At 46.0% G+C, this 25,075-nt stretch overlaps 2 protein-coding genes across 7 annotated transcripts in view; one reads left to right on the forward strand and one right to left on the reverse strand.

The window, feature by feature from the left end:
* LOC143040385 (uncharacterized) overlaps positions 1 to 15,042 on the forward strand; it is a 29,638-nt gene extending 14,596 nt beyond the window's left edge. Inside the window, exon 2 of the mRNA XM_076211392.1 lies at positions 12,261 to 15,042. Coding sequence (XP_076067507.1) covers positions 13,591 to 14,655 — 1,065 coding nt within the window. The 5' untranslated portion in view covers positions 12,261 to 13,590 and the 3' untranslated portion in view covers positions 14,656 to 15,042. The remainder of the gene's footprint in view (positions 1 to 12,260) is intronic.
* ssp3 (SCAPER domain-containing protein short spindle 3) overlaps positions 1 to 25,075 on the reverse strand; it is a 213,876-nt gene that overhangs the window by 168,446 nt on the left and 20,355 nt on the right. For all 6 annotated transcript variants that reach the window (XM_076211387.1, XM_076211391.1, XM_076211390.1 and 3 more), the window contains 2 exons: positions 22,922 to 23,726; positions 20,204 to 20,333 (listed from right to left, as the gene is read on the reverse strand). In XM_076211387.1, the coding sequence (XP_076067502.1) occupies positions 20,204 to 20,333; positions 22,922 to 23,726 (935 nt within the window). The remainder of the gene's footprint in view (positions 1 to 20,203; positions 20,334 to 22,921; positions 23,727 to 25,075) is intronic.

Consider the following 25,075-nt stretch of genomic DNA (forward strand, 5'->3'; position numbering starts at 1 on the left):
GCTTCACTGTGTGTACAATATTTTTGTTTTATTTTCTGACCGAATGGATGCCACGGCAACAAATATAATCATCTAGTGCCAGCTAGAACGAGGTAGAGAAGGTGTGTGTGTGTGTGTGTGTGTGTGTGTGTGTGTGTGTGTGTGTGTGTGTGTGTGTGTGTGTGTGTGTGTGAAAGGGGCCTGGCGTAGATGCAAGGAGAGAGAGAGAGAGAGAGAGAGAGAGAGAGAGAGAGAGAGAGAGAGAGAGAGAGAGAGAGAGAGAGAGAGAGAGACTAACTACTCCTTCGGAGTGCGCGATGTTTTCTCAAAGAACAGAACCGTTTGTTATTGCCACACCAAATACTACTAACACTACATTGAGACATCTCCGCCCCTGCCAACACCTCTTGTTGTTGTTGTCGTTGCCTCAGCCGGCCGCCCGGACAACTAGCCAGCCAGCCAGCTGCTGCCGCGGCCATTATACCCCCGGCGACCTCGACGAAGGCCACCAGCATCCCGTCCACTCCGGGAGGGGGGGGGGGAGCTCGCGCGGCGGCGCCACGGGCAGACAAATCACATCCTGGCCTTCAAGTGCCCTACAACTCGTCTTCAAAACTGGGGTCCATAGCACAGACACGTCCAGTCACCACATCACAGCACAACGTCTTTTTTTTTTCTTTCTTTTTTGCAACTCCTTCGCTGTGGTGTCGTCCCCTGTTGACGCCAAGCTGGCGCCAAACTTTTACATTTGTCTCCTGAAAACCTGTCGCCAGGAGATAGTTCCTTCCCGTGACGCACCAAAAGAACCATCACAGACACATAACCCGCCACAGAATTGGCGTCATCACGTGACGGGGAAACAAGCCCCGTGACGCGACACGTTATGCAAAATCACATCAAGAAGACGTGTTGTCATCACGCCGCGTGATACCATCACATCACGTCACATCACACATAGTACTTGCTGACCCGACGGTGCTTTCAATAGGCCGCCCCTTCCCATTGCTCTGTTTCACAATCTCCATCAAGACAGAAGCGCTGGTAAAATAAAGAAAATCACCATACCACTACCACGAAGTGGTACGTGAGAAACATTTTTTTTTTTTTTAAGGCCGAGTTTGGGTCGCCTCCCCGCCTGGCCAGGGCTGTCATGAACCAACACAAGAAGCCCGTAACGAGTCCCGGGGATCGAATTCACGACCACCTGCTCGCGAGTTCGACACAATATCCACTGCGCTACACCGCTGGTGACCTGACACTGATTCATAGACTCCTTGAAGCTCCAAAAATCAAAGAGCCCACCAAATAATGATGCCTTTCAATCTCCATTTCAAATTTCCATCGCCATGAGCACCATCACCATTGTAAACTTGTCTGTTGTCTACATTAGGTTTGGAGCCGTTGAAACAAACGATATTGTGTTTTGTTCCCTTTAATCTTTCCGTGAATAGACTGATCTACATCTCCAAAGGTCCGGACACAATAGGGGGTCCCTCAGAGGTCGCGATCTGACGTCCTGTAGCTAAATTGCGTGCGTGTGTGCGTGTGCATGCTGGGCATTTAAGGGACTGATCATTTCATTCAATCATCTTCCAACCCCATTACTATTCCCACCACCACGAACGACTATCACGAGAAACTATCGTACCGTTAGTCTCAATGGTTGACTATTCTCGTAAACAAGTCACATATGACATCTGACCTCATTCACCTACTGACTTACTGACTTACTGACTGACTGACTGACTGGTTTGTCCCCAACGCACCTAAACCAACTCAGCAGCTTGGGCGACCCCCATCAACTCCCCCCCCCTCTTTCCAACTCTCTACCATCAACTAACCCCCCTCCCCTTCCCCCCAAACACTTAGGAACCACTATTCACACCCTCCTCCCCGTACTCCCACTTATATCGCACTCCCACCCCACCACACTCCCCTCCCCCACACTCTATGATCTCTATCTCGTTCCTTCCCCCCACCCGCATCCAACCCCCCCCCAACCCACATCCCCCCATCCCCTACCTCCGTCCTATTCACACGGGCATTCGTCCATATACTCATTTACTCCATCTGTGCGAAGGAGGAGGAGGAGGAGGAGGAGGAGGAGGAGGAGGAGAAAGAGGAGGAGGAGGAAGAAGAGGGGCAGGGGGAAGGAGGAGGGAGAGAAGTAGGAGTAAGGAGGAGTATGTGGAAGAGGACGAGGTGAGGGGATGAAAAGGAAGGAAGAGGAGGAGGAGGAGGAGGAGGAGAAAGAGGAGAAAGAGGAGAAGGAGGAAGAAGAGGGGCAGGGGGAAGGAGGAGGAAGAGAAGTAGGAGGAAGGAGGAGTATGTGGAAGAGGACGAGGAGAGGGGATGAAAAGGAAGGAGGAAGAAGATGAGGAGGAGTACGAGGAGGAACAGGAGGAAGAAGGCGAGGAGAAAGTATGAAGAAGAAGAAGGAGAAGGAAGAGGAGGAGGAGGAGTGCGAGGAGGAGGAGTACGAGGAGGAACAGGGGGAAGAAAGTGAGGAGAAAGTATGAAGAGGAAGGAGAAAGAGGACGAAGAGGAAAACGAAGAGGATGACGAAGACGAAGAGGAGGAGTAGAAGGAAGTAAAGGAAGAGAAGGTAAATGAGGAGGATGGGAAGAGAAGGAGAAGTAGGAAGAGGTAGGACAGGAGGCGGGGTAGGGGAGGAGGAGGAGGTGACAGAGGAGGAAAAGGAGAATGAAGAAGAAAATTGAAGAGGAAAATAAGTAGTAGGAAGAAGTGGGTGTGGAGGAGGAGGAGGAGGAAGAGAACAAAGAGGAAAAGGAGGATGAAAAGGAAAGGAGGGGTTAGAGAAATAGGAGGAAGTGAAGGTGGAGGAGGAGGAGGGGTAGGAGGAATTGGGAGAGGAAGAGGTGGAGGAGGAAGAGGTGGAGGAAGAAGAGGTAGAGGAGGAGGGGTAGGAGGAAGTGGGGGAGGAAGAGGTGGTGGAGGAAGAGGTGGAAGAGGAGGTGGAGGAGGAGGAGGAGGAAGAGGGAGGAAGAAGAGGAAGGAGGAGGAAGAAGAGGAGGAAAAAGAGGAGGAAGAAGAATAGGAGTAAGAGGAGGAGGAAGAGGAGGCGCTTCTTGTAATGTTCTTGCCTTTGGTGGATAAATCAAAGACCACAAGACTTCTTGAAAAAGTCTAATAGTTCCAAAGATTACACCAGCAGACCTTCCCGAACTGCTTTCCACCTAAAGACTGACTTCTCCTCTCTCTGTTGGTGGAATGCCTCTGAAAAAGCTTACATCAGCATATTGAACAGTTTACAGGTTATAATTAGTTTATATTTTATTTTGGTGATACAAGTTTTGGATACTATTTTGTTTTACAATAAATTAGAATGTATAGTTATTTCTGCTTATTTATGTATTATGGTTATTAATCTAGATTACATAATATATTGTGTATGGGTAAAAGGTGTTCTTAGGAATCAGGGGTACTTAACGGTTTGGTCACGTGAGGGAAGAGGTTGGTGGTGTGTGTGTATGTATGTTCGTATGTATGTTGTGGTGTAGTTGTCCACTGTGTTGTAGTCTGTGAGATTATGGTTACATTCTTCTTCTCCTCCAATGCCCTGTTCAGTCGCTGCCCTCTTGTCACGCCCCTCCACCTCTTCCTCTTCCTCTTCTTCGCCCCCATCCGCACATTAGTCCCTTTCCCTCCCAAAAACCCATTTATGCCCTTCCGTCCCACATCCTGTTCCCTCAGCTTCCTCAATGTTTTTTTTTTTTTTTTTTTTTTTTGGGGGGGGGGTGACGTGCGATTTTGTTCAGGTGCTATCTCAGGTTCGAACTGGCGTCTCGGTCGGTGCGGCGAGACCCCGTGATGGGCCCCTCCCATCCCATCCTCCCTCACCAGAATAAAAGGTTGAAAATGAATACGGGAACGTCCAGAAGGAGGTTGAGAGCCTTCCTTACTTGTCGCACTCTCACACAAACAAACATTCCCTCTCTCTCTTTCTCTACCCCGTCTCTCCCTCCCTCTCTCTTTCTCTCTACCCCACCTCTCCCTCTTTCTCTCTCTCTTTCCTCTCTCTACCTCCTTCTCTCCCATTTCCTATCCCTCTTTCTCTCTCTCGCTCTACCCCCTATCTCTCTACCTCCCCACCTCTCTCTCTCTCTGTCCCCTCACTTCCCCTCTCTCTCTCTAGCGCCCCTTCCTCCCACCCTCCCTCCCTTTCTTCCTGCCTCGTCCCTTCCTTCCTTCCCTGACCCTTGTAATTTCCCACCACAGCCGGGCCACTGCACTCCACTTCCTCTGTGCGTGTGTGTGTGTGTGTGTGTGTGTGTGTGTGTGTGTGTGTGTGTGTGTGTGTGTGTGCGTGTGCGCACGAAACTGGCGAAAAAACGCCTAAAAAAAAAAAAAAAAAAAAAAAAAAACGACAACACACTACAAACTACTCTGGGGCGATTCAAGGCTATTTTCTTCCCTTAAGAGGTAGTTTCCTCGATCAAGAAACTACTACTGCTACCACGTGAACGCGCCAGCTTGAAAACGACCACAACAAGCGCACCACGATTACCACGAAGGTGTTCGCAACACAAAGGAGATGCGACCGAGCACTCGTAACGGGACGAAACCTTCTTGACAGAAGCAGCAGCAAAAGGAACAAATCTGTCCAGTCTATTCACAAGTCATACGTACGTTCTCTCTCTCGGGGATTTCGTAGCCATGGTGGGAGGGAGAGAGGGAGGGAGGGAGAGAGGGAGGGATGGAGAGAGGGAGGGATGGAGAGAGGGAGGGATGGAGAGAGGGAGGGATGGAGAGAGGGAGGGAGGGAGGGAGGGAGGGAGGGAGAGAGGGAGGAAGGGAGTGAGAGTGAGAAAGGGAGAGAGAGAAGGAGGAAGGTACGGAGGAAGGGCGGTAGGTAGGGAAGGAGGGAGGGAGGGAGAGAGGAAGGGAGAGAGAGAGAGGGAGAGAGAGAGAGAGAGAGAGAGAGAGAGAGAGAGAGAGAGAGAGAGAGAGAGAGAGAGAGAGAGAGAGAGAGAGAGAGAGAGGGCAACCCACATCGCCCCTCGACACCAAAGAAAACAATGGCGCGGTAATCACACAAACACACAAACACACATACACACAAACATACATATACACAGACACACACACACACACACACACAGTGTCGTTCCTAGTGACACTTCCATGCAGACACCCTGACGTCATGGGGGGAGGCCCCCGTTCGGAGTGTTTGGCGACTGCATAAAAACATCACGCACTCGATACTTTCTGGGGCACCCACTAAGGACCCGAGTCACGTAGCACTCTTTAAACAATTGGTGACTATGTTGCCCCCATGGATAGAAACGCTGGTATTGGTAACAAAATACACGTCTTGGCAACCCACCAACTGGGCGGAGTGGCATGTCTGTTTCGATCGTGCTCCTCAGGGTTCGAACCCGAGTTCGACTACTCCCTCCAACCATCGTCGTTTTTTGTTTGTCCTCGAAGTACGACCTCGTTAGGCCTCCCTCGGCTACTGCTCAGCGTCCCCTGGCGTAATCACCTCAGTGTCTACGTCTCTCGAATACATATACACGCGTGATTCGCCTTGCCGTACTACTTTCTCGATCTTGATCTTTTCTGTATCTTTATGTGATCAAATTACAGTGGTACCTTTTGCATAAATCTTTTCTAGAACCCTTACGATCTGTGCTTTTGTACACGCGTGTACATGAACGCAATTCATGAACGGAATTCCATGCATGCCTGTACACGAACGCAAGACCACATAGCGTACATGTACATCTGTACTGCACGTATACATGCGCCTCGTGTACAGAAGTGAGTGTACAATGTGCATGAGTGTACACACGTTCTACGAGATTACTGCCCACACGTACCAGCCTTGGTCGAAACTCCTCAGTTTCCTGTGAAGGCTCCTGCCGTAGGTAAGGGGCCCGAGAGTTGACGTGCTCACAACTCAGGAGGCGACACATGTATGTGATTCATTCTGAGCTTGGACTACGTGCTGGTCTCGTGATCCCTTTAATAACCCTCCCGTATGAGAGTTCACGAGCATACATGTGTACTGCCCAATGCATAGGTACCGGTGTAGCCTTACAGACACAGACACAGACACATACACCTATTTCGAGGGGCAGTGGTTCGAGTTCCCGGCTGACACTACGGCGGTCCGGGTTCGAATCCCGCTCACGGCTGAAATAATCAGTATCGCTGTGCTGCGGGTTGTTACTCCAATTCTCGTGGGCGGGGAGTTGGGTAAGTGTGCGCGTGTAAGGTCACAGTGTTACCCATAGATCGGTCATACGAGCTCCGAGCTCTCATTCAGGAGGTTAATAAATGTCGATCACGAGTCCAACACGTGATCCAAGACCATGGTAATTCACACAAACACACACACACATACACAAGGAGCCTTTTGTCAGAAACAACTAACAATTCTACACATTGCCCAAAGCGTCTCTTGCCGGAGCCCCACGGTTCCCAGGTAACCGGCAACGGCCACCGGAAGGACCCCATAAATCACCCAGGGAAGAAATATTATGATGTTGTCAAGGAATCATTAGTGTGTGGGGCAATTTAGTATGAGGCGTTCTTTGTCTTCTGTGTGGTTGTGGTTGAATTTGGGGCAGTTAACAGTTTGTGGCCTGGCCTATTCTGTGTTGATAATGTTTCTTTAGTGCTTGATGGTGTCCTGAATGCAAGCCTGGAGGGAGATGCGAAGATAAAAGTGATCAACAGGCTTCTAGTTCTGGACAGCCTCCGGGCGATATACAGCCCCAGCAAACCTCTGTCTCTCTCTCACTCTCTCTCTCTCTCTCTCTCTCTCACTCTAAAATAAATGAATAAGTAAATAAAATAAACAAATAATAAAATAAATAAATCATAAATAGATAAAAATATAAAAATAAATAAATAAACAAACTGGCTCAGCTCGTCCAGGCTCCTGCATATGCGTTTGATAGGGTCACCAAGAACCCGTATCAACGATGACGTCAGTCTGACGTAATTTTGATGACGTCACGATTCAGGTGACGATTCCGAAAGATAACACGACCCTAGGGCCCTAAACGTGTAAAAAGAACGCTCTGGTCCGTAGGGGCGTCACTATTAGTCCCTACCACATAAAGCATGCAGTCAAGACCCAATACGAGACACCCGTTCGCTTAACTAATAATGATAATAAAAAAATATAATAATAATAATAATAATAATAATGACAATAATAATAATAATGACAATAATAATAATAATGATAATAAAGAGAATGATAATAATAATAATAACAACACGAATAATTCTGATGTTATTCGTCTTCATAATAATCATAAACGCCCGCCCTCCGCCAGAACAAAATTGATAAAGTGCACCACCGTTTTGCCGTTTTCTTTATTTCCGTAATTCGTGAACAAGGACATCCCACAGTCCATGTGTACAACACCCTCTCTCTCTCTCTCTCTCTCTCTCTCTCTCTCTCTCTCTCTCTCTCTCTCTCTCTCTCTCTCTCTGCTGCCTAACTTCAATCTCTCTCTAGGGGTGATGATGATGATATGGTTTAACGTCACAAACTCCCCCCTATCGGAAGGCTAGGACGGTGCCCCTCACAGAGGACTTTGTAGCATGGAATTTAATTAACCATGCCCTTGGTTCGCCGGTGGCAGGATTCGAACCGCCATCCCCTCGACCTTCGCCGCAAGTACAGACGCTCTAAACCACTCAGCCAGTGCATTGGTACTGTATATTTACAATGAGAAAGTATAATGTGCATTCGTTGTATCCTACTAACTGACATTTCTAATTTGAAATAAAAAAGGTACATTTGTTCAGTAATTGAATGTATCAAATCATTTCTCAATAAGATTTGTATCGCTAATTCTTTTCGTATGTTTGCATTGTATTTATATTGGACGTGGGTACGATGGGATTTTATTTCTTATTTATTTATTTATTTTATTTCTTATTTATTTTTAGATAATCAGGGGTATGAGCACTGAAAAGGGTTAACATCAATACTCTAGTACCACTTCACCGATTCTAAATCCTCGTCGCGTTATCCTCCTCAATGGACAGAAACGCTGGTTCCTCTCGGAAGGGAAATTCCTGGGCCACGGGTTGTTACGACAACGTAAGGGACGGTCGGTTTTCCCCCACACCGTCCTCAAACCCGCGTGATAGTTATTTTTAACTTTTTTCTTTATTTTTTTTTTTCCTCCACATGACATTTCCAACACCATCACCAACCCCCCTCGTGTGCTCGCTCACATAGCAATGCACTGTTTTCGGAATACGGATGACTCAATTTCATGCATTTCCAACAAGGTTTGTTTTGTGTGTACGATTAGTACAGTATTTCAACATGTTTACAGCGCCCAGTAGTATGTGTGTGTATGCGTGTGTGTGTGTGTGTGTGTGTGTGTGTGTGTGTGTGTGTGTGTGTGTGTGTGTGTGTGTGTGTGTGTGTGTGTGTGTGTGTGTGTGTGTGATTGTGTGTGTGTGTGTGTGTGTGTGTGTGTGTGTGTGTGTATGTGTGTGTGTGTGTGCGTGTGTGTATCTAACAGACCAGATGCAATTAAATTCGTGAGGATTCCTCGGATCACGGTTAGACCTCTTCGCCTTGTACCCCAACCATCTCCACCTATGATCGCCTTATCTAACACCCCATCACGTACTCGATGCTCTCTTGTCGTTAGCGCCCATGGTCCTTATTTTAGGACCGATAACATTCACTCACTCACGCCTGGTCATTCAACGCTTCTACCTACCATCCATTCACCCACCCAACACATAGTCCAACTCAAAACCATAGTTAATATTTTCGACATTAAATACTCTTGGCGTAAGTTCTACTTCCAATACATTTACGGACAATTAAAAAGCATGTACACCACAAACACAAGGTCCACCTCCCCCTCCCCCCCACTCCCTTCTCTTCCTCAATGCGCACTTCCACTCCCTGGCGGCCGCAATATAATCTTTCCTTCCGAATTGATGACGAAGACGTCATAAAAACACACAAAACTACCTGTTTCTTTGTGTGTGTGTGTGTGTGTGTGTGTGTGTGTGTGTGTGTGTGTGTGTGCGTGTGTGTTCGTGTGCGCGCGCGTGTATGTGCGTGTATTTACCTAATTGTAGTATACAAGAAAGGAGCAACACTCGTCGGGTCCCGTCTCCTACTTTCCAATTTATCACACCTAGCCTCAAATTCATGTGTGCGTGCGTGCGTGCGTGCGTGCGTGTGTGTGTGTGTGTGTGTGTGTGCGCGCGCGCGCGTGCGCTACACCGCTGGAGCATGACCTCATCGCTAGGCATGTGCTACAATGGTACTTTTCCCTTGCACATACCTCGGGGCAATCAACAGAATTGCATAGTCGACTTCCTGCCGATACAATCGCAATGGACTGAAGCAACGAGCTCCACCCGATGGTGGGGAGGGAGGAGGGAGGAAGGAGGAGGGAGGGAGGGGAGGGAGGAGGAGGAGTAAGAGTGATTAATCATACCGCTTCCAATTGTCTGGTTGTCATGATTCCAACTGTCGTTAGGTTTGACTCTTTGGCGACAGAAGACCTTTGATGCCAAACAACTCAATTCATAAAACGTGACGGATGCCAACCAGAGATAATTTCACGAACAATCGAATGATCATATATCTTTTTTTTTCTAGACCCAAATCACACTAATCATGACATAACACATCATAATAACAATTATTTAGTAATAATAATACTCGATAACACTCAATAATAATAATAATATATAATTCTATTATATCTGTTTAGATCTGGTTAGGCTATGTCACTTAGGGACACATTTTCGCGAGGAAATGAATGAATGGAGGTTCGAGTTACAATTCCAAGCAGGTACGTTTTTCTCGGTACGATTATCGCTCAACGATGATCGTTAAACGATTATGTAGAACACCAATTCTTTGTTTTTGAACAGGGCTGTTTTGCTTCGAGCTGCAAATTACTACGAGGCTGATCATTTTAGTGACCGAACGCGCTTACCCATACAGGATGCCAAGTAGTAGGTTGCGCGTCACAAGAGCACGAGAACCTACAACCAAACCTCGACCTCTGCCGCCATGCAATTTTATTCAGGGATAGAGTAACGCATGGCAGCGTCGAGGTGCCTCAACGGACGCTGCGTGACTCATGCCCTGTTCACACTAGCGTTTTGAACCGCGGCGGTTCAGTTACAATGTCAGCCATTAGAAACATTCACACGCAACCGAGGAGTTTTTCCTTGACTATGCGGTACCGCCGCGGTTTCCGCGCGGTTCAAACCGCTAGTGTGAACAGGGCCTCAGATGACCCAACCGCCCCGTCATCCAAACAACCCCATCCCGACCCCGTCTATCTCATTAACTAAGCCAAAACAAATCGGGTGAATGCTTACCTGTTGTTGTTGTGAAAGAGGTCTTATCGCCTTCAAATCGCTTAACCCAACACACACACACACACACTGTTGCGGGCCCGTCCATGGCCAGGCACTTTCCCGCCCTATTTTATCATCAGCCCAAGTGAGCCCAATTCTGCCTTGTCCTACTATAGGCCTGGTAGGACAAGGGGTACTGGGCCACCGGATGCTGTGTGCGCATGCGCAATTGGTAAATTGGTTGTATCCACATTATGTATTTAGCTAGTTAGTTCAATTCTATTGATCATTGTATTATAGTTGATTTGCGGTATTCCTGCCCCCTTTATATATATATTAATTATGTGTGCATATAAATATTAAATTGTTAAAGTTGAGAGTAGCCAGTGGAGGTAGGGTAGGCTTGCGTGGTACCTCCTTCCCCCTTACGATTCCTAGCAAATTGTTACCTAGATGGTTAACGGTAAGAATTACATATACTCATATTATTCATGTTAAAATATATACTTATACTTGTAATGTTTGCTAAATACCACTATTGACTTAACATGAGATAGATCAAATGTTACAGTACCCTTGTATACAGGAAGGGCTACGTAACATGTGGGCCCGTGTCCGGGATTGAAAATTGTGCATACGTAGATTAAAGCTCCATTAAATGTGACAAGTGTTGTCTTGTGCCAAAAAATTGCCAGTGTTAATAGTGTCTATCGGTCGCACCGTAATCCCGTAGAAATTATCTATCTGATGTGTTTAACTATTAGCTAGCTGTTAGTATATAATTACCACGTGGTTCTCGAAATTCTGAGTTCAAAATGTTTGATATCGACCAATTTCTTACTAATCTTTCAGACAAGGCTCTATGGGATATAAACAAAGAATGCTTGATCAACATTGCCCGACGCCTCGGGTTAGAGCAGGGGTTCTTAACCTTTTTTCTCCAATTCCCCACTTTTTAGTGAGCCAACTCTCCATTTCCCACCACAGCATCGGTCTTCGACAAATTCGATTTTAACCCATGCAGTGTTTAGTACGTAAATATACGCTTTGCTTTTTTGTGCCATTTTACGGCCCTTAATTTTTGTTTTCCCCACTTGGCAACTCCGCCATTCCCCACCAGTGGGGAATTCCCCACAGGTTAAGAACCACTGGGTTAGAGGGTACTCAAGCTTGAAAAAGGACCCTCTGAGGAAAATGGTCTTCAACCACCTCGTTGAGAAGGGAATGATCAGCGAGGATGACATACCCGCAACAGAGGAATCTGCTAAAGAGCCAAATAACGTAGATCCGCAGATTGGCAGTGACAATGAACTTAGTTACATGGCTTCACAGATTGGCAATATCAACGAGCCTAATAAAATTGCTCCGCATGGTGGTATTGCCAATGAGCCAAGTAACGAAGCTTCACAAATTGTTACTGCCAAGGAGCCTAGTAACCTAGCCTTACAAGTTGAACTCGGAAAAATCGAGTTACAGTTGGAAACCCTCCGTCGAGAGCAAACGAGAGCAGATGCCCCTGTGTTTAGGTTCGAGTCCCAGCTTGCAAGTGTGCCCAAGTCCACAGGAAGGGCTACGTAACACACACACACACACACACACACACACACACACACACACACACACACACACACACACACATACAGACACATACGCACACACAAGAATCTTAAGGAGGGGAATAGATAACAAACGTGGAGAAGAGGAAAGTTAAAGGAAGACCGACATAAAAAAAAAGAAAAATGTACTAATACATGTATCATTGTTTGAGTAATTCATTTTTAACCAATTCTTTGTACTTCATACTCAGGACCTAACCCCCTTCCCCTTCAATAAGGAGACGTGTTTTTTGAGATGTCCTAGTGATGAAAAATATTGAAAAATATTCTAAACAGCCACACCATGTTTCAAAAAACCCGTTTACTGATGTCTATTCTCTCCCGCAGGTCGCTAGCAGTTCATCTTCTCTACCCCCCACTTCCGCTCCCCGAGCCCCTCCACTGACGTCACAGCCACGTACCCGCCAGCAACTGTCTACGTCACGAGAAATTTTAATTCCATGAAGTACTGAAGTTCGTTGGACAACACCGCCCGCAACGCCCTCTACAAAATTTGTGCTTTTCTGCACGAACGACTGTACAGCTTCAACGTCGTCATAATACAGCTTCAACGTCGTCATCATACCAAGATCTGACGATAAAAACGTTAATCTCTTACTCAACACTAACCTACATCACCGACATGACGTCACTAATCTCATCGCATTGCTTCATTGTGCCCCGATGTCTCACCTGCCGATTATAATGAAACTCTTACTTGGATGAAGAAATCGTCTACGGCATATACGCGCGTACCTATTCCACATCTACTTCAAATCACATATTTCCTAAGCAAGACAGACTACTTCCTCTTCCTCCTCCTCCTCCTCCCTCCTCCACCAACCCTATCCCCAAACTAGCCCCAGTACCCCAGGAGAACCTAGAGTGATTCCAACTAGCCCTGCTTAACTTTGATCCTCGTTAATTTGTTGTTGTTCGTTACGAACCACGTTGTCTTCGCCGTCGTCAGTGCAAGTGCAAAAGGGTGTGACGGCCCCAGACAACTCACCCAACAAGTCCCCCTCCTCCTCCTCCTCTTTCACGTCACTCAAAACCGTGAGAATACATTGCTCAGGGACCTTGCACATACCGCCTATTCCCTTTCAAAGAACCGGGTGATCCGGTCACAGCGCAAGTTACCGGGTTGACCAGGAGAGATCGAGTGACTCTGTGTGTCTTCGTCTCAAGAATTCTCTAAAGTCTACGCAGGGAGCCGGACCGGAAGTGCGCCATAGCTCCTCCTCCTCCTCCTGACCAATAACTACGCAAGTGAAGACGTGACGCAACGGTACATGGAAATTTCCGTTTAATGACTTCGGGAGCCGTTTCCATAAAACGCAGACCCGAGGCGAGGCGCGCGTCAGTCGTCGCCCATCGCACCCGGCCTACTGAAGCCGGTGACTTTAGCTCCCACGTGACGCGCCAGCAACCTCGAACTTCTCCGTCAGCCGTCTTGCTCATCACTGACTGACTGATTCCCAGTCGCGTGGCATAGTGTCTTGTGGAACGTTCGCCGACAATCAAGGTCGTTTTCGGTCCTTCTCGCCTCGCGAACGTTCGTCTGTTGACACACCAACGTTTCCATAAGTGACATAGTGCGGTGAGACCTCACGCCCGGGAGGAACAAGTGCAAACCCTCGAAGCTCCTCCTCCTCCTCCTCTTCGCCCTTCCTTCCCTATGGCGACCCAGAAGACTTCCCGAGGAGCGAGGCCTGCCCAGCACGCCCTCCTCCTCCGGCTGGCGACGCTCCTGGTCCTCTCCTCCTGGGCTCCGACGCCCGCCGAGGGTCTCATGGGTATGTCCACCAAGACCAATCTGTACTGGGCCCCGCACACGATACAAAAACCCTACATCACTTACCTTAACGACTTCGTCTTCCCCTCGTGGAAAACCAAGCACCACATGACGATGGAGCGGCTTAGCCGCACACACCTGACCCTCCCCCGGGGGGTGCCCTTCGCCGCCGTCTGCGGAGCCTGCTACTCGCGGTCCAAGCACCAGGGGGAGATCCGCGTCGACGGCGACCCCGAGTTCTCCTCGACGCAACTCCCCACCAACAACCCGGCTGACGTCTTCCACTACATGACCGACATCAGCTGCCGGCAAGCGTACATCCAGACCCAGCCGCTTTACGCCTCAGGAGGACTCAGCTGCAGTCTCCTCTGGAACAAGAGCCCCTACACGGAGACAGTCACCTTCAACGTCAAGAAGGTCCACATAAAGACCACGAAGGAGGAGCTGACGACCCGGGATCCCACGGTCGACCTCCAGTGCCCAGACATCAAGTCTCTTCTGGCGAGGGACAACCCGCTGGTCTTCGTGTGGCACCGATCCGACGCCCTCTCCGAGTCCGACTTCCAGTCCATGACGTACCCGACGAGGGCCAACCTGACGCTGGAGATCCATAAAGACGAGACCACCATCACGTGCTCCGCGTACAACATCTACAACCCGACGGTCGTCCTCCAAAAGACCTACGTCATCCGACGCCTCGGTGGAGGCACGGACCGCTACACCAGTGACAACAAGGTCAACGTCGGGTTCAAGGCCGCCTCGGCCGGAGGACGAGGAGGAAGTGGAGGCACGGCGAAGGGCGCGAGCCACGGGCTCTCCCTCCTCCTCCTGATCGCCATCGTCGTGGGCTCCCTCTTCGGCTTCGCCCTCCTCGTCGCCACGACCACCTACTGCTTCAGGAGATGTGACACCAGATCGGAGAGTCGAACTCCTATCAATTCGATATGAAACTGAAGTGACCCGCTCCTAGATGGAGAACTCTGTGTCTGTGATATGAACCTAGTGTATAAGGACTACCCTCCTGGAGGCGGAGAGGTCGAGGTGGCGGGGACGGGAGCACCTGGTCAGGAGCCGTTCCTGACCTCCCTGTGTTGGTTCTCCGCGGCAGGGGGTGGGTCCTCCATCTACCCAAAGGTCGCAAAGAACGACGGAGGCAGTGCTGAGCTCGGAGATCGAGCGTGGACTCGAAACGAGTTCGATGTAGTTGCGGGAGATCGTGACTTTGCATCAAACTTCCACTGTCGAAGCCAATGATAAAACACGCACGCACGCACGCACACACACACACACACACACACACACACACACACACACACACACACACACACACACACACACACACCACTAATGCGGCCTAGACACCAAATGATGCAAAAAAAAAGTAATTTCCCCCACGAAAAGCTCAAATCACCATAAGGAGAAACTTCCTCACGGGGCCAAGCCCACCTTACGGGACCCTACGAGTCAAAGGGCACCTGTTACCCTACCCACACCCCGCTCCCCATCGGCCAGGCTGACTTGTACATAACTTCATTTTTCACACCATTATTATCACAACAAATGGCACGGTGGTCGACCTGATATTTAGCGTCGCCAGTGTCTCGATGTATACACTTAAGAGTTATATCAATAAATCTTTGAAGAAATCACACAAAGTGTTTCGCCTCAGTCCTCCTTTCTCGCTCTGAAGGAGCATATTAACTTCTTTTGCAGGCGAGTTACCAGGTATGTCAACGTTCATAGTGTCTCTCCACGTACACACACACATGCACCGGCTTGCTGGCGTTGTAGCACAACACTACAAGCTGGTACCCTACTCTGTTGGGCAAGCGTGTGTGTGTGCGTGTGTGTGTGTGTGTGTGTGTGTGTGTGTGAGAGAGAGAGAGAGAGAGAGAGAATTACATTATCCATGGAGCTCTGAACTCTCATTCGGGAGAACATTAACTATCAAGAGTCCAGCACGTGATCCACGACCATTGCTAACCACGCACATACACAATATTTATGTTTACAATAAAAAAAGGGAACATTACGAAGAATAAAGACCAAAGGAAGAAAAGATGCGCGACGGAGAGTAGGAGACAGGGACAGAGTAGACGGAGGAGGGGAGGAGAACTGAAATCGGGTAAGGGGGGAGGCGGAGGAGGAGGTGACGTATAAGAAGAAGGAGAAAGAAGAGACGAGGGGAGGGGAAATAGTATGTGCGGGAGAGGAGGAGGAGGAACAGACGAGGGAGAAGATAAGAGGAGGAGGAGGAGGTGACGGAGGAGGAAGAAGAGGCGGGGAGGAGGAGGAGGTGAAGACAGCTGTGTTAGAGAATGAAATAGAGAAACCAAAGAAGAAGAAGAGGAAGAGGATCAACGAAAGTGAGAGGCAAGAGAAAATAGAAGAGGAGGAGGAAGAGAGAGAGAGAGGAGGGGAGGAGGCGGGAGGGAAAGAGGGAAAAGATGGGGAGGAGGCAGTGAAGGAGAAGGAAGAGGAGGGAGGAAGAGAGGTAAGGGGACATAGAAGGAGGAGGAGAAAGGAGGAAGAGTAGGTGCGGAGGAAGAAGAGATGGAGGAGGAGGAGGGGAATTGTTATGATGGCAAATCCTTAAGCTTCTATCCTTACAGACCGAGAGTAAAGAGGAGGAGGAGAAGGAAGAGGGGGGAGGAGGAGGAGGAAAGGAGTTGGATGAGAAAGGGGGCAAAGATGGAAGAAGAGTAGAAGAAGAGATGGGGAGGAGGAGGAGGAGAAGAGGGGGAGGAGGAGGAGGAGAAGAGGGGGAGGAGGAGAAGAGGGGGAGTAGGAGGTGAACGAGGTGGGGGATAAATAAGGAAATCGAAAGTCCGCAAATTCGAGGTCCGTTAAATCGAGGGTTGAGATTTCCAAACTTGTTTTCCTCTTTGAAGTCATCATTCCTTCTTGTTCTAATTGGCTAATTCATATGCCAGTGTGGTTTACATCTTGAGACTAGATTTAGAAATGCATTTCCCCAAACCTTCTAATACTTGTTTCTAGATGAATCAAACACATCCCTAGAATTCACAATAACAAGTGGTGTCTTAAATTTCACTGATTGGAAATCTATGGTTCCCAGTATTTAGCAACAGTCCTTGTGCCCTCCCACATTAATCAAAGGATTATATAAGAGGAGCATGCCAATAGGAGACCTTTTGGTCCATAACTAGGCCAGATGCAAAAATAATTATCATAATAAATAAATTAATAAATATTATAATAATATAAATAATAATAAAATAAATAGGTAAATAGTAAATGATATTAAATTGACAGATAAATAATAACAAATGATAATCAAGCAAATAATAGTAATCAAATATATATATAAATAAATAATATAAAATAAATGGCAGGCATTACAGCATCTTGCTTGGTGTTTATCTAAACGAATCGTAAAGCTTCGAACTTAGGGCATGTGCCTTGGAGCACAATGGCACCAATACCAAACAGTCTCTCCGAGCAATCTCCCATGCAGTCACCATTCCTTCCCACTCCAAACAATTCTCAAAAGGTTCGGATCAACTTGCACCAATTATGAATTCTGTAGGCGTCTCTCCCCTTCGTCTCCTCCTCCATCGAGGATTGTCTCTTGTGAAGACAATGCTGAATAGGATCAACATCAGGGAAAATGTGTCACATGCCCTTACAGCTGGAGTTGATGTTCGTCAACTATGTTAGTAAGTTGCTAAGATTGAGTTTCACACTGCAGTCTCTGGTACGATACAAAATCATTCTAGGAATACCTCCAAGATTCTCGGGAAAGAAATTTCGGACTATTATCTGTGTTGTTTAAATAAAAGTTTGTTTATGTCAACATCTAACAGAAAGTGGAGAACATGTGCCAGTTGTGAACACTCCTGATGTCAAAGCAGTGTGTACGTGTGTAGGGGGTGGTTGTCAAAGCTGATAGAGAGGAAGCCTTGTCCAGAGAATGACTTCCTGGTCTGGGTTCTGGGCTGGACCCCTCCCGGAAAAGAGAGAATTTTTAACAACATTACAGTGCCTTCTTGAATCTTCTGGAGTTTCAAAGAACTAAGAGAGCAAAGCAGAGGAAAAAGTGAGGACCCAATAGCTAATTAATTCACGTCTCCTGATGCCACCCACAGAAAATGAAGCAAATAAAAGATTTCTGCAAACACATTTTTTTTTTCCACAAGACAAACTTTAACCCAAACTTGTCTCACTTGCAAAACAAGTCCAGGAGCCTGCGTGAATGTTTTGCTTTTCCTGACTGTCAAGTAAAGTTTGGACTATTTCCTCTGCAGCAGCAACTCTGCTACCAAAATCCACAAAAAATGAATAAATAAAAAATAAATAAATAAATAAATCTAAATGTAGAGACCAAATAAGCTGAGCATCCAATCATACAAACAAGACAACTTTTTCCCTCTTACACAGAGGGTAGCCAAATCAAAGCATACAACCCACATCCAGGATGTAACACATCACCTAATACAATGGAACACATTATGGAACACTGCACTGTACACAACCATGCATGCCAACGACACAATACAAGGGATTTGTGGGAAAACCTTGTTCCTGGTGTTTCCCAGGTAGATGGAACTGCTCAACCATACAGCCTAGGGCAGTTTCTCAACCAGGGTTCCTCAGACATTATTCTATCTAACCTATTATTATGATATAAATGAAATGAGAAAGATATGGTATATGTTTTTTCTTTTTTCCTTTCTTTTTTTTTTTGCACAGGGGTACCTTGAGACATGCAATTTATTTTAAAGGTTACGTGAGGGTAAAAGGTGGAGAAACGTTGGCCTAGGGAATGACAACAACAACCTAAATCCATCCAAAACCCATTCATCGATCCTCCCACCTTTACACTTCATGAATGAAGAGTCATCCCTATCTCTACCACACTACTTGGGCCAAAGGCTGTGCAGCAAGGCAAAGCACTTCCATAGCAGGCCCCAAAAGCCAGTGCAGGTTTACACCACTGATTTAATATATTCCGTCTTCTCCATTTCTGCATGAGGGGACAGAGAGGGTGGGGGTCATCGATTTAATGAAACGGCCTTGCTGTGGATGTGCTGTATCTTGCGACACTGCTTCTGACCCTGGGCAGTGGCCAACATACAGGGCCCGTCATCCACGAGGAGCAAAGATAACAGGGAGGGAGGTGGTGAATAAAAGTGGAGTAGGTGGGAGTGGATATTGTGCCTTTGTTTTTTGGCTACCTCCCTTGTAAGGGGGAAAAAGCCTTTGGTATATGTATGTATGTAAGTATGTGTGTGTGTGTGTGTGTGTGTGTGTATATATATATATACATATATATATATATATATATATATATATATATGTGTATAAAGTATATATATATATATACCAAAGGCTTTTCCCCACTTATCAGGAATATAGCCAAATCAAGAGACAAATACCCACTATACCCACTCCCACCCATTCCACTCCCATCCACCACCCTTTCCTCCCTCTCATCTTAGCTCCTCATGGATGACAGGTCATCTCTGTATCCCACCCACTGCCCTGAGTCAGAAGAGATGTAACAGGACACAGCACCACAGCAAGGCTGCTTCGCTTATAACCAGTGACCGCCCTCCCTCTCTGTCCCCTCATGCAGAAATAGAGATGGGGAGAAATCCCTTTGGGCTGTGTCAAAATATATATCATTCACATATAACCACTCCCTAACACCACTCATTCCCCCACCCGCTCCCTTCCTTCCATTACAGTATCATCTATACTGAGCCATTCTCCATTTATCCATATCTCCTGACTTCTCCCTTCCTTGCTCAACAGACATTCCCCTCTTGTTAAATGTCCTTTTCACCCCATCCATCCATCTCATCCTCAGTCATCCCTGCAAGTTCACTCCCTCCACCTCTACCTTCCACATCTCTTTTACTTATCTTTCTTCACTCATTCTTTCCATGTGTCCAAACTCATACATACATATACCAAGGCTTTTTCCCCCTTACAAGGGAAGTAGCCAAAAAGGAAAAGGCATAAAATCATTCCCACCCATTCCATCCCTGAATACACTCCAAACCCCTCCACCCTCCCTCAAAAGATTAAAATAACAAACAGATAAATATAAAGAAATAAAACAAAGTAAGAACGTATATAATAAAATAAAAAATAAATTATAAAATAGAAAAAATTTATACATAAAATAAAACAAATATATCAAATAGAATAAATGATATGATATGGTTTAAGGTCACAAACTCCTCCCATCAGAAGGCTAGGATGGTGCCCCTAACAGAGGACTTTGTAACATTGAATTTAATGAACCATGCCCTTGGTTCAACTTCACCGGTGGCAGGATTCAATCCTCCATCCCCTCAACCTTCGCTGCAAGTAACGACGCCCTAACCCGCTCAGCCAGCAATAAATAAGATACATATATACAAACTCGACAGGAAAAATATCCCTTTGAGCCATGCCATTTCTTGATCACAAGACAGGCACAAGAATTGGAATTGTAACCCGACACCAAATAGCAATTGTACATTACCTTAATTTCTGCTTTCTCGGCTTCCTCAATCTGCTGCTTCAGGCGCTGCTCCTCTTGGACAGCTGACTCTAACGCAGCGGCATTATGCCGCATCTCTTCTTCATCCATGCCACTGTCACTGTCATAGTTCCTGTGAACAAGGTAAAGGAAGAACATAATCATATTTGTAAACACTGCTGAAGTTAACACATGACTGACCTCCATACAAAATTCTTCAGGAATCAATTTGTTCAATCTACACTCCTAAAAACATACATACATACATATGTACATACAGTAAGTCCTTGTTATACGGTACATATGCATTCCTGAAAACCTTACCGCAAAATGAAATTACCGTATACCAAACCCATTATAACACGTAATAATAGGATATGGCAGACGTACCTTCTCCCTGCTCTTTCCTCTTCAAAATATCTAGCGGATACCGTATCTGTGAATTTTTCTAACCGTAAATAGAATCGAGGGTAGTAATAACCAAATACCGTAACTGTGAATTTACCAGATAAAGAATTACATATAAGGAGGACTCAGTGTACATACATACATATACCAAGGGTTTTTGCACCCTTACAAGTGAGGTAGCCAGAATCAAAAGGCACAATTCCACTCCCACCCATTTTATCCCTACCCATTCCTGAAAACACTCCAGTATTAAAACCATACCCTAAACTTACAACAAAAACTCATCAACAGTATCATAAACAAACATGCAAAGATACTTCAATTACTACATAAACACAACATACACACAGCAATAACTACTACAGGAAACTGAACTTACAGCACAATCCACACACACATTCAGTGAATACACAAATCAGAGAAAGCAACACTTAACACACAAAAGGACTCATACTACTTATATACAACAGCATACACTTACCCAACATAACAAAAGAATCTTAACAAATGCTAACAGATGCCCCAACTGAAATCATCACACTCTACACGTAGATAAAGACAACAACTTACATCACAAACATCTACATACCACCCACCACATAAGCCCCCTGGGGCTATATCCCTTAATTCCAATCTATGAACTCACTAAGAAATCCTATGCTGGCGAGTAAGATCAATACACACCACCTAAATGTGACTAAACACACAAATGGTAGTCCAAAGAAGAAACAAAAGAGCAGAACAATGCCCCAACCTTAACATAATAAATTCCATGAACTACATCAGACAACCTCCTCAACAACACACTAGCAATGCCCCCAACATAATATGTTACAAAATCATGTGAGTGAAACTGACAGAGGCTTAGAAATCTGCCTAGAAGAGCATAAAGCAGATTTCAGATTTCAAATATCACTGCATATCTGCATAGTGTGTGCAGACACAATTGGACATCTGCCAAACTGAGGACAGTCCAGACAACAGAGAACACCTTGTACTACAATGCTCCACACTGACTATCCCCAGACAACAATACAATATCTCTTCTCTACGTGACTTATGGTCCCACATGGAGGCTACAGGTCTTAGCAAGAAAGCCCAGAGGCAATGGATTGACTGACTGATAGAGAGTAAATATCTGAGTGGAATGAAAAGTGTTATAAGAAATATATACCATATTTGGGGATGAACACAAAAATGATGAGGTGTACGAAGGAGTGATTGTACCTAAGGCACTACATGAAACAATTTGAATATAAAGGAGGCAGTAAGGAAGAGACTGAACATGTTTGGGATTAAGTGTTTCTATAGTAGTTTTAATGAGATTCATTTGGTGAACCTCCACTTTTGTATTAACCTCTTCCATATGTCCTCTCTACTCCTTTATATGGGGGGACGGAGAGGGGGGGTCGCCGATTTAAAGAAGCGGCCTTGCTGTGGATGTGCTATGTCCTGCGACACTGCTTCTAACCCAGGGCAGTGGACAGGGTGCAGGGATGACCCGTCATCTAGGAGGTGCTAAGATGGGAGGGAGGGTGGAGGGGTGTGGAGTGTTTCAGGGATGGAATGGGTGGGAATGATTTTATGCCTTGTCCTTTTTGGCTACCTCCCTGGTAAGGGAGAAAAAGCCTTGGTATATGTATGTATGTATGTATATGATGATGCCTACATTGGCATCATGATGGGTGGGTGCATATATGAGGATGCCACCATTGGCATCCCAATTATATTTATTTTGTAGTTCTAGCTGAGTGACCTCCACATTTTGTGAACTGGCCTGATTGCATTTTATGTGTTTATTATTACTCAGAGTGAAAGAGAATAAGTAGATCAGCAGTGACTTTATATTTCATAACGCATGTATTGTGATGCAACATCATACATCAGGCATCCGATGCTGCGCATGAAAATTTGACTCATATTGAAGAGGTTAACCTAATAATTTTCCTAACCCATCCCAGTCATTCTCTTGGCACATCCTACAACCACAATTGTAACTTAACCATTCTCACATGTACATTCAACAATTCCTTGAAATAATTTGCCCATTTACTTATCACATCTTTCTCTCCAATTCAAAAATTGAAAATTGGTTAACATTGCCCTCTCCTCTCTACCAGATTCACCTCTTCACACTGTTTTTACTTCCATTTCCTTTCAAAAATTTTCATGTAAACAACAACCCAATCTCATATCTGTTCTTCTGTTGGCCTCTCTCACCTTCTGTTTCATTTCTATCCTCTTTACTTCCCACATGCTTCCTCTCCTCTTTACAATCATTCCCTGTAAAACATACAACTATGATAAACTTACTTGCTATCTTTATCTGCTTGAAGGTAGTCACTTTCTTGTATGTCAGAGTAAGTCCCTGAATCCTGTAGAGTTCCTTCATCGTCCCCTTTCATCAGATTTCCTACAATAATTTTAGAGCTGCTCTTCCTGTCATCATCTTCAACTTCGCTATTTTCTGACGTTTCGACAATCGACAGTGGCAGGATCTCGTGAGATCCTCTTGAATTCTCTTCAAAGCATTCAAGATCCTCAAGTCCGCTTTCAGATTTTATATCATTTACAGTTTCATTAAGGCATAACTTATCTATATCCTCACAAAGTTTGTTATTCTTTTGATGTTCCTCACCTTTATCCACAGATTCAATTTTGCCCAATTTTCTTCTATCGAGCCCACTGTCACTATTCGACTGAACACACTTGTTTTCCTCCTCTGCCAATCCATGACTATTCTTTCTATTTTTTGAAGCGACTTTACACTTTAATTTCACCTTAGACTCAGACACTCTATTTTGTTGGAAATCCTCACCTAGACCTCGGCTCTGCAAGGAGCCTTTCTTGTCATTAACACTACTCTGGCTATAACTCCTGGCTTTTCTCCTGCTGTAGCCTCTTGAGCTGGTGCTGTCTTTTTCTGTTATGTTTCCGGCACTGTAACCTCGACTGAACGAAAAACTGTTACTACTATTCATTTTAACATGTCTTTCCTTAGGTGAAGGTGTGGTAGTTGAGGCCTTGGTGGTATGGGAGTCCGTGATGGCAAGAGAAGGCATGGACATGGCCGAACTAGGAACGTGGAATCGGCTCTTAGGACCACTTCCAGCATGACCTGCAAAATATAGTCAAAACAAGCCTTCACAATCTTGCAAGAAAATTATGCAAATAATGACATGTACACCAACATATAAACAAAATGCACAGGCCTATATTTACATGTTTATGGATAATAAATCTTTTAACAATAATGGATAATATACACTTTAAACCCACTATCGGAGAAATAAAATCAGAAGTACAGGAGATCCGTATATTTCGACTACTATCTGTAGTCCTCTTCAGCAGAATGGTTACAAGAAGACTGAGTATAGGTATAAATGAGGTAGTGAGGAGTACAGAAAAGGGGACAGGGAAAAGTGCGTGTGTGTGTGTGTGTGTGTGTGGCTCAGGTTACATGCCCTTGATGTAGTTGGGTCAAGGATGGACAGTTTGTGGAATTTTGTCCGAGCTGTCGGACAAAATACCAAAGTATGCATTGCTTCTAACCAAGGCAGTGGGCAGGAGACAAGGATGATCCTTCATTCATAAGGAGCAAAGATAAAGGGGAAACACTGGTGGTGAATGAGAGTGGAATGGGTGGGAGTGGGTGCATGCCTTTGATTTGGCTACCTCCCTTATAAGGGGCAAGAAGCCTTTGGTATATAGATGAATATACCAAAGTCCTTCTCCTCCCTATAAAGAGAACAGTCACTATACACTAAAAACCATTTAACCACTTCGGTATGATGGTGTCTACATAGGTGTCATGAGGTGTGAGTGGGTACATAAGGATGCCGGAGTCAGTGTCTTGATTACATATATATATATATACATACATACATATACCAAGGCTTTTTCCCCCTTCCAAGGGAGGTAGCCAAAAAGGGAAAGGCATAAAAACACTCCCACCCATTTCATCCCTAAATACACTCCACACCCCTCCCACCCTTCCTCTCATCTGAGCACCTCCTGGATGACGGGTCATCCCTGCACCCTGCCCACCGCCCTGGGTCAGAAGCAGTGTCGCAAGACACAGTACATCTACAGCAAGGCCGCTTCATTTAATCGGCGACCCCCCCTCTCCGTCCCCCTTTGCATATAAGGAGAGGACGGGGAGAAATCCCTTCGGGCTGCGTCAAAATTTACTCACACATACTACCCCACCCCCCACCCCCCCGCCCATTCCTCCTCATGCAGTCACAACATCATCCATATACAACCATTCTCCACTCACCTCTGTCTTCCGTCCTCTCCCTTCCTTCCTCAACAGACATTCCCCTCTTCCCCAAAGCCCCCTTCACCCCATCCATCCACCTCATCCTAGGACGTCCCCTCATGTTCACTCCCTCCACATCTGCCTTCCATACCTCTTTTACTAGTCTTTCTTCACTCATTCTTTCCATGTGTCCAAACCATCCTAAT

This window comes from Oratosquilla oratoria, chromosome 28 (genome assembly GCF_046742065.1).
Source record: "Oratosquilla oratoria isolate Oo_2021 chromosome 28, ASM4674206v1, whole genome shotgun sequence".
Lineage (NCBI taxonomy): Eukaryota > Metazoa > Arthropoda > Malacostraca > Stomatopoda > Squillidae > Oratosquilla > Oratosquilla oratoria.